The following is a 20,374-nucleotide window of genomic DNA, read 5'->3' as shown; positions in this document are numbered from 1 at the left end:
AAGCAAACAAAATATAACACAAAGATGCTTTTGTCACAATTAACTCAAGTTGCAGCAACAGCAGAAACGTGGGACGGGACAGAGAGGGCTGCTGCAAATGCAGCAAGTACGTCCTTAAATATGTCACATAGTGCGACAGTCAGATCACCTCAGTTACTCTGCGTCACCGGACACAACATGACAAATGTCACATTGTCACTTTCAGTTAAAAAAGAAAAGACAGTGTTTCTTCTCAGAAGTTGCCCTATGAATTTTAGACATATAGCTGTAATCGCCTCTTTAAATATGTCTAAAATTTGGCTTTATTCTTCTCGATTTGGAATGATCAACATACAAAATTGACATCAAGGATATCTGTGTAGTTCTCACCTAACTCTGAGGATAGGGTAAGACGCAAGAAGGGATCCTGGTCTTTCTCATTTCAAGTGACTGCATTTCATTCTGATTTCATAAACCTATGATTTAAATGTTCTCTAACTAAAAAGATGAATTAATGGCAAACAACAGATTATATTGTCAAAAACAAATGTAATACAGAGTCAAAACTAACAGGCTAAAATCAAAAGGGCTAGAGGAAATGATTTGTTATGAATTTATTTTTTGTCTGTGGTACTTGAACTTGCACCTTTGCTCCAGCACTTTCAAAGTAAGTTCTCTCATCTGTGGCAGCCTCTGCCAACCTTACATGGAATTCTCATTATTGTTCTTTTTTTAAAAAAATCTATTAATTCCATTAAACCATGTTGTGTTTGGCGTTGCATATGACTCTTTTACTGCTGTTTCTTTCTCAGAATTAACAATGCCAAATTTTTCTTTTGTTTTACAAAGTTATTGAGATGACAATATCCATAATTAGCTGGCTTTACACACAAACTGTGACCTGATAATCCTGAAACACTTGATAGGGGAGAAAGGTCCGCGGGTTTTTTTTTCCTTTTTCTTGGAAACAATAAAGCTGCATATTCTACTTTCTATTTAAACGGAAGGAAGAAAATATACAAGCCATATTGATATATTATTTCTATTAAGAGCAACAACAGTTCTTATGTTCATGTTGGCTACTATCACAATTCAACACATGAACACAGAATCAGCTCTCTACCACGAATACTGCTGGAAGTGATGGTTTAGGATTATCAACTCACTGCTGCCATGTCCATAACGAGCAAAAGCATCCTGGAAACAAATCCCAAAACATACATCTTTCAGTACATAATAATGCAACCGCATTAGGTAAGTACACACTGTACACAAGATTTATCAGCATTTTATCTCCCCAAGATGTAACACTCCAACTTTAAATACAAAGCAGAGCGCCAATACAATATATTTATAATACGGCCCTAGATTTTGTTTTGTTTGTTTTTTGTGTTTTTCTTAAACAATTTGGTCACAATGCACCTTTGATATAAAAGCATTTTTAAACTTTATTATTAATACTCAGGACATTAGGAATTTCCAGATTTTTTTCAGTAGCATTTGTAGAACCACTTTTGGTAACAAATACAGTAGTTAGGAATACGCATCCAATTCAGAATGCATAATGCTTATCCTGAATCCTTTCTGGCTAAAAACAGGGCTGGCGCTGGGACGAGATATAGAACGAGAATCTACAAAAAACACTGTAACAGGTTTGTTTTTTCCCAGAGGCTACATCCTCTTTTGCTGGAATACTTTATAAATACGTATTAAAAAGTAAGGCAACAACTCCAAACAGTCCAAGCTGTTTGCTCAACTCTATTCCCAATCAGATCCAAAATCCTGGCCGTCAATTTCATGGTTGTAGTGTTTAGTGTTTCTCTCTCTTATTTCAAAATGGTCCAAAAGGATGTTTTCTGACATTTCTAAAACATCTCTGGTACGTGTGTTCAATGATGTACACTACTAATACTGGTCAGGTACTGAAGCCTAAGATGTCCCAGTGCCTGTTTTCAAAGGATTCAAGACATTGATTTGGATTCACCATAAACTGATAAATGAATCCAACATTCCCTTCCCTACTATGTTTATCACCTCATCTCTTTTACTCCTAATTTTAAAACTAAAGGAGTACCAGGACTACCTGGTTACTGGAGAGATGTTCACTCCAGCAAACAAAACTTCTTATCAGGGACCTTTATAATTCATGGCCCCATTCCATGTGGACATTCAACTCATGAAGATGTGCAAAAGGAAAAGATGTCAAATTACAGTCAAGTTATCCAGAGGAGGATGTTATACACACTTATGAGGAAATGACAGTCTTTTTTTCTTCCTTTACTATAAATACATTTAACAGCTTAGCAGAAAGACAAGCTAAATTTAAGATTGTTCACATTTGAAAATTGTTTCATACTCTCTGCTAGTGATAAATAAGGAACTCTCAATAATGGAATTTTAACATAGCAACTTCATCAACAGATCTTTGAAGACTGCTTTCCTTTTTTTTTTTTTAAAGAGGGTTAGAACAATGATTACGTTTGCAAAGTTCTGAGAAGTTCATCTACTGTCCAAACTTTGGATTGAAGTCCTTATTCTTTTTCCTTTACTTAGAGACAGGTATATACAGTGCTGTTGTAATAATGAAACAAACGTGAAATCTACTGTAAAGTTGCACAATACAGAAAACTGTTGCTCCATCTCCTACTACATAAATGCGTGACTCCACAGGTTAGTAACGTTGTCATCATTATTTCTGTTAAGTTGGAATTATCCCATCAGGTCTAAGACCTCTCTTTAACTCCAGATCCTCCAGTTTTTTCCACAACTCTTCACGCTCCTTTTCTTTCTTTTTCTCACTGGGGAAAAAATAGAATACAAGGTAAACAACTGAGAAGGTTTAAAGATATTATCCAACAATAATTGCCCCTTTGACATACTTTTCCCCAGGTAGGTTTTGAAAAGTTTGGCATTAAGCTTATGGGTGTTTTTCTTTTTGGTTTTTCTCTCTCTTGCTCCTTTTTCTTATTGACATATATAGACATAAACGTAGTATTAATGAACAGAGTAGGAGATGACAAGAATATTGTAAGATTTCACATTAACATTCCTTTATACTTAGCTTAATAAAGAAAACTAACTTCAAAATTACTGAGAAACAAAAATGGGGATCCTTTCTACGTATCTGTTATCCTAAAATCAATGGCACACTAGTAATTTTTACTGGGAGTCTAGTTAAAATCTAATTTCCTCTTTGTCTCCAAATAGTTTCTCAAAGAGGTGCCAGAGATGACACTGATACGGAGAATGTCGTAAGTCAAGAAAATATATTTCCTCTTCATTATTATACATTTTTCCTAAATTATGTACACGGTATATGTAAACTCTTTAGCAGAATCTAATCTCAATATCAATCTGACTAGTGATTTCCAGACTTACAGATTTCCCTCTTTGGTAAAATTTTCCAAAAAACTAGATACCCAAAACAGGGTCAACAAATTTTATTTTGCCAAGGACATTTTTATATCACCATATTTTTATAAAATAAAGGATGTTAATTTTAACATCAACCAAGTATGAAATACATAATCCAAGAATACATGACAATACTGTAAATTAAACAAATTCACAGTGAAAATAATTCACAGCACTGCCCCTAGTTTCCTCATGTTGTGATGAACCAGTAAACTGCAGACCCTGATGACATTTGTGAATCCATAAATTCAGATAATTCCTGAAAACAGGGGCTCTGCCATCTCAGGCGTGGGGGACATGGTCCCTGAGCTACTTACCTAGTAAGGACTGAACTTCAGTTACAGTACATTTACTCGGGGAAATCCACACAGGTTAGGTGAAATTTGTATATAATTCCAGTGTCTCATTTTTTTAATGTCATCATCAATTTTTTTTGTTATACCGATATCTATAGCACCAGAAATTAATCTCCATCCCTCCCCAAAAATCTAAGTAATTTTATATTCTCATTCCATTAGAACCTTGAGGGAACAATTATATAATACGGTAATGAATATTATCATTTCATAATTAATATTTTGGTAATTTAAGCCTTGTTTATACTATAACTACTTTTAGCTATCTCAAATACAATCTGTACAAAACGAATTTCAGTGGGCACAACAGTTTTTCAAACAATTACCTATTTGGTACTTTTGACCCGGAAAAATTACATTTACAGGGTAATAAGCGCAGATGAGATGAGATAATTCACCAATCATTATGGATTCCAGATTCTTAACTGTAAAGCAAGCTGTTTGGTAAATTATCACTTTGGCTTTCTCAATACAGTTTGGGGATAACATTAGGTCAAAATATATGTTATAACAGAACTTTGATTTGAGTACATTTAAAGAAATTCTATAGATCCTGCTCAGTTTCAGGGCACATGATCTTTTTATTTGGAGGAAGAAGGTGGCAAGCAAGGGCTTAGAAACTTTCCTCAACTAACAGACAGCCCAAACACACGTTAGGCTCGTACTGCCCTTAACCTGCAGTTTAAATTAAGTGCTGACATCATTAAAACACTCATCAGCCTGTTACTGAACCGTTTCGCTCACACCTTTGATCGCGGGTGTTCTGGCATTCAGTGCCGGGTCCCGTGGGGCTTTGCTGCCAGATGAACTTTATGCTGAGTTATCATACATTTGTTATACTGACAACTTTATCTTCAAAAATTCTAAATATTTCTGAAATAGTAACTGTCACCCCCATTCTTTCCCACTTTTCTCTCTCCCTGTGGGTGGGAATTTTAAAACTTAACCACATTGTCATGCTAAGGATACTGTCAAATTCTCTTCCAATTCCGATTTTACATGGCACTAATGTTGGCATATGTATCTAACAGTGTCAGTTACTTATTCCACCCACCATTTTCAGATTTTAATACTGAAAAATGTGATCTGACCTGAAACAGTTACTAACTTCCTGCCATCCAGAAGTGAAACCCTCCATTCAGTTCTTCTCTGAGAGTACCAAATAAATCTCTTTATTTTCTTTTCCTATTTCCATATCTAAGGAGAAACCAATGTTTCCATCTATTCAGTACAACTTTCTATTGCTCATTTGACAAAACATTACCCTTGCTTTAAAAAAATCCTTGTCAGAGCCCAGCCCCGTGGCCGAGTGGTTAAAGTTCTGCACGCTCCACTTTGGTGGCCAGGTTTGTGGGTTCAGATCCCAGCCACGCTGTGGAGATGTCCCACATACAAAAAGATAGAGGAGGATTGGCACAAATGTTAGCTCAGGGCTAATATTCCTCAAGCAAAAAACAGAGCATTGGCAAAGAACGTTAGCTCAGGGCAAATCTTCCTCACAAGAAAAAAAATCCTTCTCTCCTTAAGAAAGTCCACTCGCTATAAGTCACTTTAATATACCAGATCATCAGAATGAACTTCACAGTATCTATTCCTGGTCCCCTTGGCTAATTCTTATCTTTTTCAAGGGTTTGGTCTATTTAGTTTAAATAATAAATGATCAGAAAACAGTTTTATTATTGAAGTTCAATAAACATTAATTTAATTCAACCAATTTGAATATTTTAGAAATAAGGTCTTTCTGATACTCTTTTTTTTAGGAAGATTGGCCCTGAGCTAACATCTGTTGCCAATCTTCCTCTTTTTGCTTGAGGAACATTGTCCCTGAGCTAACATCTGTGCCAATCTTCCTCTATTTTGTATGTGGGATGTCACCACAGCACGGCTTAATGAGCAGTGTGTAGGTCCACACCCAGGATCCGAACCCGTGAACCCCAGGCTGCCGAAGCAGAGCACAAGAACTTAACGACTATGCCACTGGGCTGCCCCTAAGGTTTTTAATACTCTTAATGGCATTTCACAGATTTAATCTTTATCCAACTGGGATAATAATAATGGGCTTTCAGTTGCTGTGAAAGGAAGGACATCACGTACAATGCACTCTTTAATGGTACGTCACAGTAAGAAAATGTGCCCTTTATCACTTTTACTTGCAAAAATAAAACTGTTAAAAGATTTTAATTTAAGTTTAGGACAAGGAGTGTTATTACAAATTTAATGATCTGCAACAACTGTAAATATAGTAAATTAAAAGTTCTTTAAATCGGATGGCCAGCCCTGTGGCTGAGTGGTTAAGTTCATGCGCTCTGCTTTGGCAGCCCAGGGTTTTGCCAGTTCAGATCCTGGGCATGGACCTGGCACTGCTCATCAAGCCATGCTGAGGCAGCATCCCACATGCCAAACTAGAAGGACCCACAACTAAAAGTATACATCTATGTACTGGGGGGCTTTGGGGAGAAAAATGAAAAATAAAATCTTTGAAAAACAAAGTTCTTTAAATTGGAAGTGTGGCCCAACATATTCCATAATTGATATTTATTCCAATATTGTATAAAAAGTCTCAGCCTCTTCTGTCTACAGTTAAACACTTAATATTCCCTAATTAAGTGGCTTTTCAATATACTACATCCTGGTAATTTAAAAAAATCATCGAGATGGTCCTTTGCCCCCTGCCACCAAACCTTTCCCCTCATTGCTTTTTATCAGTAAAATGCAAGTAGCATTCAAATTCAGGTAAAGCAAAGAAGCAGGGGAACCACAGATAGCCTTGCTCAGGAGGTTCAGCAAGGTCCTGGGTACGAATACTCTCACACACCTCTGGGATCCTCTAAGGTCCATGGTTTTATAATATACAAAGCTGACATGTGCTTCTGGATGATCAAAGCCAAACCAGGGGCCCACCTACTAACAAGCTCTCTAGATTTTCCCCAATCTCTCTAAGTACTTCAACGTCATGGTCTGAATGCTTGGGCCCCCCCAAACCTCCAAAGGTGACGGTATTAATTGTTGGGGTCTTTGTGAGATGATTAGTTCAAGAGGGTGGAGCCCTCATAAATGGGATTAGTGATCCTATAAGAGATCTCGCAGAGATTCCTTGCTCCTTCCGCCATGCGAGGACACAGTGACAAGGCACCGGCTACGAAGCAGAAAGAGGGCCCTCATCCAACCATGCTGGCACCATGATCTGGGACTTCTTGCCTCCAGAACTGTGAGCAATAAATTCCTGTTGCTATAAGCTACCCATGAAATACCCACATGTGGTATTTTCTTACAGCAGCCCAAAGGGACTAAGACAACATCTTTTGGAAAGTTAGACACACTGAATGAGAAATAACAAAATTGAAGAATCACGTAAATGAAATCAAGAAAGGCTTTACTAAGCCATAAGCATTTACTGTAAAGAGTTCAACTGGCTTTTGCTCCCTTTTGGTCTTAAACATTTGAAGATTTGTATAATATTAGACTCTTCACCTCCATGTTCTTTTCACTGCCCTTTAAATCGTAATGAATTTGTTGGGTCCTAGAGCCCAAAGTAAGTTCTGGGCCAAAGAGCTAAACCAAAATGGTGCCTCATCCCTCTTGCTGCTGGAGTGAAGAACAACATCAGCCCAATTCTAGCTCCGATAGGTTCAGAATGAGAGAGAATCCAGATGGCAAACTACTTGATGGTCCCCTCCAGTGGGCCTAAAATACCAGTTATGTGCCAGGCTCTTTACCCTGAGGCAGAAGAGAAACATCATTGAAGGGAAGGAGGAAAGCAGCCTTTCTCAAATGGCACTTTGTTACCCAGTGGCACACTAAGAAAGACACAGCTAATGAGCATGCAAAAACGAAGATATAAGGAAATAAAGTTATGCTGCTTATGATTTGGGACGCAATTAGACAACTTCAGCAAAGAGCAGGGCAAGAACTCAATAGTTTTATGCACAGCTGACAAAAAAGCTTTAAAAAGTTACCGCTGACGATCTGACTTGTATGTGGCTGTCAGCTCATCAAACATGGCGCTGTTCATTTCCATAAATGCCTTCAACACGTTGTACACTAATGCCACGATAGCCCTGGGAAGCAAGAGAAAAGGAAACATGGTGGTTAGTCTTAAAAAATGGGATGCTGCATGAAGAAAGCAAAAGCACAACCTTTGTCTGAATGAGCTCCTCATATTGCACAGTTGCCATCCCTTTCTTGTTGGAACAACTACAAATGACCTACAGTTCATTTCCACAGCAAGAAAGTTACACTCTTTACTGTTCAAGGCAAGATATCTTTCTGAGGGGTTGGCAGGATTAGAAAAATAAGAATCTAATTTCACCCTTTTAATTACTGGTACTCGGAATAGACTTGCCTGTGGACACTTGCCAACTTCATTTAATAAAAAGGCAGGTATAAATATAAAGCAACTTCACCCTGAAAAGGAGCACCTGTGGTAGGACTAACCTTAGAGACCTGAATTTGCATAGAATTTTATTTTTAAGATAATATGCATAATTCATCAAAATCAAAAGCGTTCCCAGGGAAACAAATAATGTAAATATATAATTCATATTCGAAGGTATGATACCAAACCCCTGTCAGTTGGGCAGCTTAATAAGAGTTATGGTTCTAGTTGTGATGTGCATTAGTCCATCCACTCCTGTTTAGTCCCCTTGCTGATCCAATACGTATGCCTGTAAGGTAACTGGCAAGCTGGTGATGGCTGCTATGAGCTGTGGAACACTAGACAGCTAAACAGCCACAATGGTAGCCCATACTTATTAAATGCAAGGGTAAGCTCTTGGCCAATGTGAGGAGTCTGCCATGATGAGCCTGATATCTTCAGACTAGAGTCTAAAGAGCATTGCCCTTTGCAAAAATATACATTACTTCCATTTTGCAACAAATGTGTTCCAAATACCACTGAAAAAGGCATTGATAAAAGTTAGGCCATATGTTAAATAAGTCATGGGTTTGATGTTTCCAAATCATTTAAAAGAAAGTGTACTAGCTGTGTGGCTTCTGCCCTGCGCACATTAAAAGGAGAACTCAAGCTCTCTTCTGCAGAGGGGAATGACCTCAAATATGATGGGCAGTGATGGAGAAAGGCCAAATACGGTGTACTGAGCAGATACAGACACTTGTTAGAACCAATCTCTAGGGCCTCAAGAAACCATCTACATGATGATACGTACTTGCTTACCAGCTCTTTAATTTTACAAGTTTTAGATATAAAATTTGGCAAATTTGAAAAATGAGAAATGTGGTATTTTACAGTTGTATGCAAAACTTTCAAACAAACATACTATGAAAATACTAAATTGCATCTACTAAATACTAATGCCACATTAAATTTTCTTTCTATTCCATAGAGAAATGCATAGAGCCATTCAAATACAGAATACTTTAACTTTCATAGGACTAGATGTTAAACTTCTCTTTGAAAATTTTAAACTTTTTTTTTTCCTAGAGAACACGTATAATGACTGAGCTGGTTTTTAGGAAACAAATCCTGCTAAAATGCAAATCAATTCAGACCTCTTCGCTCCTTACAGCTCTTCAGTGTTTCCTTTCCATCTACTTAGTGAAGACTCAGGTGGGCCACACACCGCTTTCTAACCTCATCTTCCAGGAACCTCCCCAAAGACTTGGTGCTTTAGTCCTCCCAAACCCACAGGTCTCAGAACTTACGGGTGCTTTTTACATTTTTGGGCCTTTTTATATGATGAATAGACTCACAATCTGAACGGTCTTCACCCATCCCATCCACCTGCCAAATCCCTTCAAGATTCAGTTTGAGCATCACCACCTCATCTATATCCAGAAACCCCTCCTCTCGTTCCAGAGCATCCCCAAAATGTCTGCCACATCACAGACAAGTCAGGACGCCCTCAAATCAACAGAAATTTTAACACAACAGCACTTAAAACACTGTCTTGTAAAACACCTGTTCACTTGTGGGTGTCCCCCATCAGTTGGTGAATTTCTAAAAGGTAGGAATTTTTGTCTTTTCACATATCTGACTCCAGCACCAAGCAGAACATCTGGCACATAATAAGCATTGAAGACATTTTATTAAGCAAAAGAGAAGGTCAAAGGAAGAGAGGGAGAGAGGAAAGAAGGGAGGGAGGGATGGAGGAAAGAAACTGAAAACCTACGGATTCCAATGTTCTTTTGAAATCCTATAAAGACTGGAAAACATGATGGGAAGGATGACATTAGAGTTTTCTTCTATCAAACTCATGATGTATTCATTATTCCAATAATAGAGGGCCCTTTCTGCCACCTTTGAGAAAAGAAAAAGAAAATGTTAAGAGAGAGAAAAAGACAAAGATAAAACAAAATTATAATCTCTCCAAACAAAAGTATTTTAAGACCATTTTTATATCATTTAATCAAATGTAAAATTACACATTAATCACACTTTATACTTTTGTGGCTTAAAATCTTTCAGCAAGTTCCAAAGTGGTTCATTAATTTGGGGAAGGAAAAGAAGTTTTCCTACCTATTTATTTACACTCTCCTTTAATACTGCCCATTTTATCTCACTCCCTATTTTCCCTACACAGCTTGCCAAACTCCAAACACCTTTACCTACTTCTACATACCACACTGTTTTCCCACCACTTTAACCTCCTTCCTGGCTCACCTCTTTCATCTCACACTTCAGATCAACCACAGGGCTCAGCACACAGCTGGCATGCGGTCAAGAGGTGCTGAGGAAAACCCAGTTGCCCATCACAGCAGAGAAGTCACATTCACTAAGCAGCCCCTACGGCCGGGCACTGCGCCTACACTGAGAGAGAATGTACCATTCCCTCCACCATCCAAGGGGTAGGCATCACTGTGCTCGCCGCATAGATGAGGACACTGAGGCTCTGAGAGAGACTGGTAACCTGGCCAAGGTCACAGTGCTAGCAGATGGTCAAAGCTGGGACTCGAGTCGACTGCCCAGACTCTTTCCAGACTTCATTTCTGGTCCCTTCCTTTGAACTGGGTAAACCAGGAGAAAGTCATTTGGTCTCTGGACTCAGGGACACTGGCTGTACATACATCTGCTGGCTATCTCAGATCCCTTTCTCTGACCACCATGCTATCAACTGACTCTATGAATTCAAAGGAAGGCCTCAAAAGAGTAATTTAAAATCTCTAAAAAGTAACCTAAAATAACAATTAAATTAAACCAACATCTCAAAAAAGTAATCTAAAATCTCTAAAATGGGTATACATATATATATAGATAGATGGGGAAAGGGAAAAAGTGTGGCCTCTTTCATTCATACAGATGAAAAAACTATGTTTTAACTTAATAAATTAAATTTACATTAAACTTAAACTTAATAATTTAATAAAATGGTACAAGATGTGCCCACCAATAGACTCTGAGACATCAGAACCTTTCATTTACATTATTCAACTTAGTTCAAAAAAATCCTGGGACTCGTGAGGCACTAGACCCTGAGAGTACAAAGAAAACAATGAATTATTATTCAGTGCGTCCTGTCTGCCAGCCACTGTGCTAAGTATTTCACATACATAGTGTCTCATTTAATCCTCACAACCAACCTACAGAGTAGGTACCATTATTTCTATTTTGCAAATGAGGAAACTGAGGCTCAGAGTAGATAAGCCATTGCCTCAGGGTGACAAGCCTAGCAAGTGGCAGGCTCCACAGTCCTGCTCTTCACCTCTTTACTCTCTTATCCCCACTGAGACATTTCCATTCCATATCTGTTCTATCAGATAAATAATAAAGTGCGAGAGGAAAGAATAGGAAGAACAACCTGGATAGCATGGCAGGGAGGAAGAGTGGCAGGAATGTTACACAGGAGGTGGCATCTGTGCTGGGCTCTGAAGGATGGAGGAAAGAAGGAAAGGGCATTCCAGGCTGAGGGAATTACAGAGAGGAGGGCAGAGGCACCAACATGGGCAGTGTGTCTAGAAACCATGGAGCGCGTGGTGTGGCTGCGGCAGGGAGAGCACAAGGCAAGGAGAGGGAGGGAAGAAGAGGAGGAATGGGGATGAAGCTACTCTGAAACTTACAACTGAAAGGAGGAATCTTAGACCACAGGAGGATGCTAGCAAAGACGTAGGGACCTGGGCTTTTCCTACATCCAGTTATGAGTCTAATGTTGACCTGCTACTTAACGCTAACAAGTTTCCTAATCTCTGCGTCTATCTGTCAATATGTAAAATCACTTACAGAAACAAAGTCAGTATCCAGCAAAGCCCCTTAAAGAGGAAAGGCATTGTTTACGCAGAGTAAAAATTAACGTGTCTGACACTAGGAGAGAACCACTACTTTCCCAGGACTGACTGTCTTCCTGCACACATGGTGGCAGTGCCTCTAATTTGGAGCCTTCTGACCCTAGTGCCACACCTGGGCCAAGTAGTGAGAGGCATTTAGCTACAGAGGGGCATTCGATAAATGTTTGCTGAATGAACCAATGAACACTCACCAAATGAATAAAGAACCTCTGCACTCTTCCTTTCTTCTGTTCTTAGTTTTACTTCTGTCAAATAATTTTAAATTCTTTTTCCTTTCTGCTATGGACTGAATTGTGTTCTGCTCTGCCCCCCTTCCCAGCTAAATTAATATGAAGCCCTAACCCCCCATTATGAGTGTATTTGGAGATGAGAGGTATTTAAGGTTAAATGAGGTCATAAGGAAGGGGTCCTAATCCGATAGGCTTGGTAGCCTTATAAGAAGAGGAATGAGATCACTTTCTCTTTCCACACACACACCAAGCAAAGGCCATGTGAGGACAGTGAGAAGGCGGCCACCTTGCTATCCACTGCATCAAACATCCTGACAGAAACTGAAAACTAAGGTAAACAATTGGGTGTTTGAGCAGCACAGGCCATGTGTGATATGTAAAACATCTACATAGTATCCTGCAACGGGTTTCTTTTTTTTAAATCTAGACATGTGCTACATCACCTGAATGTAATGATTCATGTTAAGGTTTCTACTCTTTTATTTTGGCTTTGTGGTATAATCACAGAACTGTCATAAGATCACTGACTTGACATACTAAGATGTCTTTAGGTGAAACATTAAAACAACAACAACAGCCAGTATCTCTAACTATGCGGCCTAACGACAGCTCAGGGAAAAGTCCACATCAAGTCCACCAGGTCAGCAGTGTGGTTCTGTGCTGCCAACTACGAGCTGAACGATCCCTTCAAATCGATGGGCAGTATAGAGTCACTTCTCTAGGTCTGTGGTCTGGACCTTTGGCGAAACAGCCAAAGGATAAAACCCAATGTGTTTTCACCCCAAATTACCCTCTTCCCTCCCATGTCGCTTCCACTTCACTGCAGCAATGGCCCCAGCTGAGAAAAGGCTGTCCAGGTTCGCTTCTCTGTGTTCTCCCGGAATGGCCACAAGGAGGCAGAGTGGGGCCACGGGAAGGTCACGGGCTTTCGCAAGGAGCTACACCTACTACGTCTACTCCCTATTAACTCGGGATCTCGAGCAAATCATTCTCTGAGTCTCTTTTTTCTTTTTCTAGAAAATGGCCAAAAAAAAAAAAAGAAAAAGCCTCATAGGATAACCTGAAGTAGGAATGTATGCAAAGCATCTAGCACAGTATAGAACATGAATGTTTTCTTTCTCTCTGAAGCTTTACTTAGCATTTTCTCTTACACGAACTCCACCAGCCCACCTCTGATTCAGCTACATTACTTGAGACAAGCGAGTTTACCACTTTGAGCCTCTGTTCACATCTGTAAAAATCCTACCACTCTCCCTGCAGGGTGGTCATGAGAATTAAGTTACTGGACAGAAAGCACCGTCACAGTGGCTGTCATGAAGTAGGTGCTCAAGTCAAAGGTGGCTATTATCAAAATTATTGCTATCATGTGAGAAAATAGCAAATAAAAACAAGTAGCTAGCATCCATTACGTTTCTTTCAATACAAATAAAACTTTACCATAATAATAGATGTTGTATAAGCCACTCTGGCCCATGCCTTCCTTAGTACTAACCTGAAAATGGGGGCTGGAGACACACTTGGCAATTTGCTTAAACAAAGGTTCTTGAATTTTAATAAATTGTGAAGGTTCAATCACATCCAATATTTCCTCCAACTCCCCAAGGAACATGACCTATAAGTACACAGAAAACACAAAATGTCAGGCACTTCATTAAAAAATCCAAATGAACAATGAGGATTCATCAGAGTTTGCAGTGTTCTAAGAATAATTTACACATAAAACCAAATATGAACAAATCAGGCATTAATTCATATTACAGATGTTTGTTTCACAAGGAATTCACCAGAGGGTACTTGCTAACAACAAACTCCCTACAGCATTGAAAATACGATTCTATTTACTTTGGAAAAATTACTCTATGTGGTACATCGATTACATGAAACAGCGGGCACTGACACACAGTGCAGCCGGGCCCCGGGAAAACAGGAAGCTGTGGGGCCTCCTCTCTCTTGCGACCAACCTAGGTATCTCCCCACCACCTGTATTTTTTAAACAACAGGAGAGTGGCCCTCCTGCATGGACGTACGCAAGTCCATCGTGGCACACACAGATATCGCCAACAGTTACAGCCCCTGCTATGGGGAAAGTGCTCCTCTAGGATACGCCAGCTAACAGAACATACAAAGTCAGAGAGACACAAATGAGCAGCTTCAGCCACAGGCAGGTATCACTCTAACACACACCGACCCAATCTCCACACTTGCGCACACTTACATACATAGACAAGGCACGTGCGCACAATTGCTCACTATCGAGCACAGTGAATCTTGTGGCCTCAGCACCATGTGCCTCAAGAAGCAGAGCCTTTAGATGACAAAATGGAGCCAAATCAACTGTATGGTCAATTGTTTTAAATATAACGGAAAACTGACAGAGAAACAAAAACCAGGTACCCATTCAGGCATGAAAAAATAACTACCTTAGAAAAAAATTAGGTATGCAATTAAAATATGAAAAATGACAATGTTTTCCTATCTTGAGATGCAACTGGGTGGCAATGCATACTTTAATTTTACCTAACGGGTATTAAGAAATTAGACGATTTTCTGAAATTGCATACTGTAGGGTTTTGGAGAACTGAAGCTGATTTGAGAAGAAGGATGTTTCTGTTAAGAGCAAAATATAGTAGACTCTTGCCATTTGTCAAGATACATACAGAAGTTCTTCCAAACTACTCCCAAAATGTAAAACTAACAGGTGACCTTTTTGCCTGGGGCCATTTTCCACATGGTTTCTGACCTTGCGGGAAGAGCGGATATGGATCTGGGGTCCAGCTAGGCTCACCTCCAAGCTAAGAGCTCACCCCTCCACAAAAACCTCACAGCGCACATGCCCAGGGAGGTCTTGGCAAAAGTAAAAACGATGGTAGGTTGGAGACTTCCAGAACCACTGTGAACAGCTGAAACTAAAGGTCTGTAACGTATTTTAAGATTGCACATAGTTAAGTTCCCAATTACATGACGCTGTAAAGTGGGTATTTGGGCAAGTTGCTCTAGCATCCGTTATAGTGACAGCAAAACTTCCACACTAGGAAGGTGGTCACTAGGAAAGTGACATCAAGAGAGCTAGACAGTTGGACACACGACCAGGCCCTGACTTGGGCTTCCCTGGGGCTGAGCAGCAGTGTGATAAAAGTTCAGGGTTCAGGAATCAGGGAGGCAGGTTCCGGCCTAATGACTATCCTCAGTGTGCGTGGGCAGGCTATTTACCCTCTCAAAGTGCCAATCTCCTAACTAGTAAAATGAGAATATTTACAGTCCTGCCTTAGAGAGCTACAATGAGGATTAGACGAGATAATGCATTTTTACACACGCTTATGAGCTCAATGCCAGGCCCTCAGCGGAGTATTTAGTAAGCTATTCACATACTGATATGAAGCACTTACCTCTTTTTGACTACATGTTTTGGGCCAAAATTTCATTAACCCCCTAATAACCTAAAATATAAAGGAGAAAAACAAATGGTACTTAATTTTTCATATACACTCCAGGAAAAGTGGTCTTTTCTGAAGTTTTTTGAAATTATGGAAAAAATACTTACTGGTTCTGTGAGTGAAGGATCTTTCTCCAGAAACTGTACTATACAATATGCCAACTAGATAAATAAGAAATAAGAAATGAAAAACAAAATTGGAAATTCTATATACTAAGGGCTCAAAAGACATATTTTTAAAACGTCCTAAAAAGCTTCCAGACTCCAATCTTAGTAACTTCACATTCAATTCACTTTAAAAATAAAATATATATAAGGCAAAATAAAAAGCTACTTTTTCAAGCCAAAGATTAACACTAATAAGGCTCCAGGGGAATTTTTTTTTAAATAATGTTGGGACACGAAGTACCCAGCTAATGAAAAGCAGAGGTGAAATCTCACATTCAGCATATTGAAAGCATCTCATCCACAGTGAGCTAGAGCTCATGGGCCTCCTTTCTCTCTTTGCTACATCAACAGTACTGGCTTCTACTGTGGTTCCAGAAGAATCCGAGATGAGATGATGGCACTTTCTAAAAACTGTGCTGAGTGCCTGAAAAGGCTCATGCAAACTAAAGCAGCTTCATGGAGATAAAACGTTGTACCTGCCACAGTCAGAAGCTGGAGAAATATGACGAGTTCTGCATCAGATGCTAACTCATCTAGGTAAAGATTCTTTTAAGTGATCACGAAATGTGATATCCTATTTCAAAAACTAGAGGCAAGATTTGTAAAAGGGCTCGTGAAGATTCTTGGACAAGAAATCCACTCTTGTGAAACAACACTTAATAGTGTTCTAAATTAGAAGCATATGGACTAATTTTTCCTCGAAATACAGAATTTCACATTTAAAGAGGAACACACTGCTCAGAAAAATGTGTTACATTTTTATGTAAACTCAAAACATTCTCACTGAGGGGAGAGGAGAGTCAGAAATTTGAAATACTAAAATTCAAATGCCACTATCAGTTATGTACCCCGTAGTGACATGTGAGGCAGTGTTAGTATGGAAATTAGAGTGGGGAAAAGACAGGGTAGGCTTTTTAAAGTAACGGAGGATAATAATAAAAAGATCTGAAAATACTGATTGATTTCCTCGTGAGAGTGTTTATTTGTGAATAAACTACAAGAGGGAGCAAAGGGCAGTGGATAGACTAATGCAAAACGAGGAAGACATAAATTATTTAAGAACAGGCAAAAATGGTTACACATGTCCAAAGATCTAAATTTGAAAAGCACACATACATTTTATATTATATGCAACATGTTCAATAGATAATGGTGTGAACTAGGGTGAGTCACCTAAGTTCTGTGTAAAACGAGATGACTACACAAATGCTCCTCCCACTTAAAAAATATTCCCGTGGTTCTCCTATGCATAGAAAAGAATATACACCTTTTTATCCTCCTTGGGGAGTATTTTAAACTTTAACAAGTCTTTTATTTTTTTTTAATTAAGTAAATACGAATAGCAAGAAACAGTGGGTTTGCAAACTTGACTTCCAAAAGCAGTTATACAAAATTCTACCTGGGCATGGAAGAGGGATAAGCTCCTGACAGTGTGTAAAGGGATCAACACTTTCACCAGAAACTGTTTGTGTTCTGCCTTAAGAGGTAAAGCGAAGCCATTGATAATACTGGGAAAAGAAAAGAGACAGGAATTAGCAACGTTACCACAACAAGCTAAACGGAGACAAACTCTTCTTTTGAGATCTCGTTAAATCTTCATCAGTTAACATGTGGTCCAAAACAACCCAAAAGCCACCCTAGTGGCATTCAAGACTTCACAGTTACTCAGAAGAATACACTTAAGTAAAGGGAAGGTTTAAGAGAAGAAAACTGGCTAGTGAAGCCCCAGCAAAGGCTCCTGTAACCTCACACCTCGCTGGACGGTTTCCAAAACCTTGTGTATCTACTCTTTATTTTTCTTTTCCTTTTTTCCTTCCCCAAATAATTGCCTGCCCTGCTCACTTACAACCCTTTCCATTTGCAGACATCATTCCTTCCTATCCTGAAATCTCTGCTCAAACCAAGAATACCCATGGATATGGAGCCTGCCTAGAGGTCACACCTCCCTAGGTGTGACTCTCTCTACGTGACTCCACCTTCTTTTTCTCCTCAGATTAGGAGGAGAGACCAAGTAATCACAATGTCCAGTTACATTAGCCGCCCTTGTGTGTAGAAACCTACACAACAGCTGTCTCTTTCCAATTAATTCCACTACTCTAGGCAGCAGCTGTTCAAGAACTACACCTGGGTACACAGTGCCTTGGAAATGGCAATCTTTCCAATTTATTATAAACTTACTTTCAAAAGATATGCCAAAAGACAAGTAGCTAGAAACTAATAAGAATAAGATGTTTTGGAGTAAATGGCCTGACTGCAATTAGATGTACTGTCTCTATAGCAATGCATAAACTGTTTGCTCTTTCCATCATTCCAGTCAAGTTAGAATTGCGCAATTGGGGAATAAGAAATTGCATCTCGTAGAGTCAGTTGGGAAACACACTGAAAACAGAAATGAGAGTCCCTGATGCAGACACAGCAAGAGATCTAGGTCAGCGTGACCCTGTGCCACCTGAACCTAAATTGCCGAATGACAGTCACCTGAGATTCGCAATTAGATAAAAATGTGCTTACCTTCCTAATATTTCCAGCAGTTCAGCTACACCATTGAAGTGTTCTGTTTCATAAACAAACCTTTAAAAAAAGACAGAAAGAATAAAGTCAGTACACTCTGTTCAAATGTCTGAGGTTTACTTAATACTTCTACAAAACCTCCAACTCTGCTTCTCCTTCTCCCCCACCCTCCACTTACCTTAGGAAAATATTGTTAATCTGTTTTCGGATAAATGCTCTAAGACCAAGAAACTTGCCATAAATTCTGTGTAAGACTGTTTTTAAGTAGTCCCGTTCCCGAGGGTCTTCACTGTCAAATAGCTCCAAAAGCTGTCATAAAAGAAAGACAGATTAGCTGTCAAAAGTGGTTTCAGGAAAGGATTTAGGATTCTGCCACTCGTTATTTAAAACCCCTTCCTTCCTTCCTTAAAAATTTACTGAGTATCTATTATGCGCCAGGCACAGTGCTAGTCTTTGGGAATACAGTGACAAAGTCAGAAAAGGGGCTTATATTCTAGTGAAGAGATGCACAGTAATAACAACAACCAGAACAACAATAATAATAACAGGTAACACACATATAGCACTTAGCATGATCATCAGGCAATTTTCCCATCAGGCAATTTTCTAAGCAATCTACTTTTACATTAACATTTCCCATGAGGTAGTTTTATCCCCATTTTACAAATGAGAAATCGCAGTGTAGAGATGTTAAGCTACTTGCCCATGGTCTCACAGCTAATAAGTGGTAGAGCTGGGATTTGAACCCAAGCAGCTGAGGCCGTAGAGTCCATTATCTCAACCACTGCCCTACTATAACATAAGCTACCTACTGGGCTTATGTTCCAAACATACAGTTAAGATAAGCCTTCAGCTCTACCAGAGCATACAGGCAAATGAAACAACCTAAACCAAAGCAAACGTCACAAAGTCCCCAATGATACTGGCAATGTTCTCCTTCTGCATCTTACTTCTTGTTACATGAGTGTGTTCATTTTCTCAATATTCATTGAGGTGAACATTTACAATTTCTGTATGTATATTATACACGAATAATATTTTTTAAGTTCCCAATCATTTGTAATCTAAAGTCAATAACTGAATCCTGTGAAAATATGTCAACCCAGGGGCTGGCCCCGTGGCCGAGTTGTTAAGTTCGAGCGCTCCGTTGCAGGCGGCCCAGTGTTTCGTTGGTTTGAATCCTGGACGCGGACATGGCACTGCTCATCAAACCACGCTGAGGCAGCGTCCCACATGCCACAACTAGAAGGATATACAACTATGTACCGGGGGGCTTCGGGGAGAAAAAGGAAAAAAATAAAATCTTTAAAAAAAAAGAAAGAAAATATGTCAACCTAAAAACTTGTACATTAATGTTCATAGCAGCATGATTCATAATAGCCAAAAAGTAGAAACAACCCAAATGTCCATTTGCTCCATTTCTTTGGGGGATGATAAAAATGTTCTGCAATTATAGTAGTGATGGTTACACAACTCTGTGAATATACTAAAAAACACTGAATTGTAAACTTCTTTTTTTTTTTGAGTAAGATTAGCCCCAAGCTAAGATCTGCTGCCAATCCTCCTCTTTTTGCTGAGGAAGGCTGCCCTGAGCTAACATTCATGCCCATCTTCCTCTACTTTATATGTGGGATGCCTACCACAGCATGGCTTGCCAAGTGGTGCCATGTCCACACCCGGGATCCGAACCAGTGAACCCTGGGCCACCAAAAAGGAACAGGCGCACTTAACCGCTGTGCCATAGGGCCAGCCCCTGAATTGTAAACTTTAAAAATGTGAATGTTATGGTATATAAATTACATCTCAATAAAACTTTTTTTTAAACGATAATAGGCAGGTTCCTGTGGCTGGAGAACAAACTTGGAGACTGGTTTGAATTTTACTGAGTTCTTCAAACATTCATTATCATCACAATAAAGCAAAACTCATGGTTCTAATGTTGACTTATAGCAAAACATTTCAAGAGCACACAGACAGCATACAAATGCACACAGGCTACCCTAATTATCAAAAAAAGCTATCAAGACACACCTAAGCACGATTTC

General features: G+C 39.2%; 1 protein-coding gene across 2 annotated transcripts in view; it reads right to left on the bottom strand.

Moving 5' to 3' along the window:
- Window positions 1-748: 748 nt before the first annotated feature.
- The window catches only part of LOC124233789 (serine/threonine-protein phosphatase 2A 56 kDa regulatory subunit epsilon isoform), a 144,626-nt gene continuing 125,000 nt past the window's right edge, over window positions 749-20,374 (bottom strand). For both annotated transcript variants that reach the window (XM_046650991.1, XM_046650992.1), the window contains exons 6-14: window positions 18,508-18,638; window positions 18,330-18,389; window positions 17,218-17,326; window positions 15,759-15,812; window positions 15,604-15,654; window positions 13,710-13,829; window positions 9,878-10,005; window positions 7,706-7,807; window positions 749-2,777 (exon numbers count right to left, since the gene is read on the bottom strand). In XM_046650991.1, coding sequence (XP_046506947.1) covers window positions 2,678-2,777; window positions 7,706-7,807; window positions 9,878-10,005; window positions 13,710-13,829; window positions 15,604-15,654; window positions 15,759-15,812; window positions 17,218-17,326; window positions 18,330-18,389; window positions 18,508-18,638 — 855 coding nt within the window. In that variant the 3' untranslated portion in view covers window positions 749-2,677. The remainder of the gene's footprint in view (window positions 2,778-7,705; window positions 7,808-9,877; window positions 10,006-13,709; window positions 13,830-15,603; window positions 15,655-15,758; window positions 15,813-17,217; window positions 17,327-18,329; window positions 18,390-18,507; window positions 18,639-20,374) is intronic.

This window comes from Equus quagga, unplaced genomic scaffold, assembly GCF_021613505.1.
Source record: "Equus quagga isolate Etosha38 unplaced genomic scaffold, UCLA_HA_Equagga_1.0 226_RagTag, whole genome shotgun sequence".
In the NCBI taxonomy this organism is placed as follows: Eukaryota; Metazoa; Chordata; class Mammalia; order Perissodactyla; family Equidae; genus Equus; species Equus quagga.
This window is presented reverse-complemented; position numbering and strand designations above follow the sequence as displayed.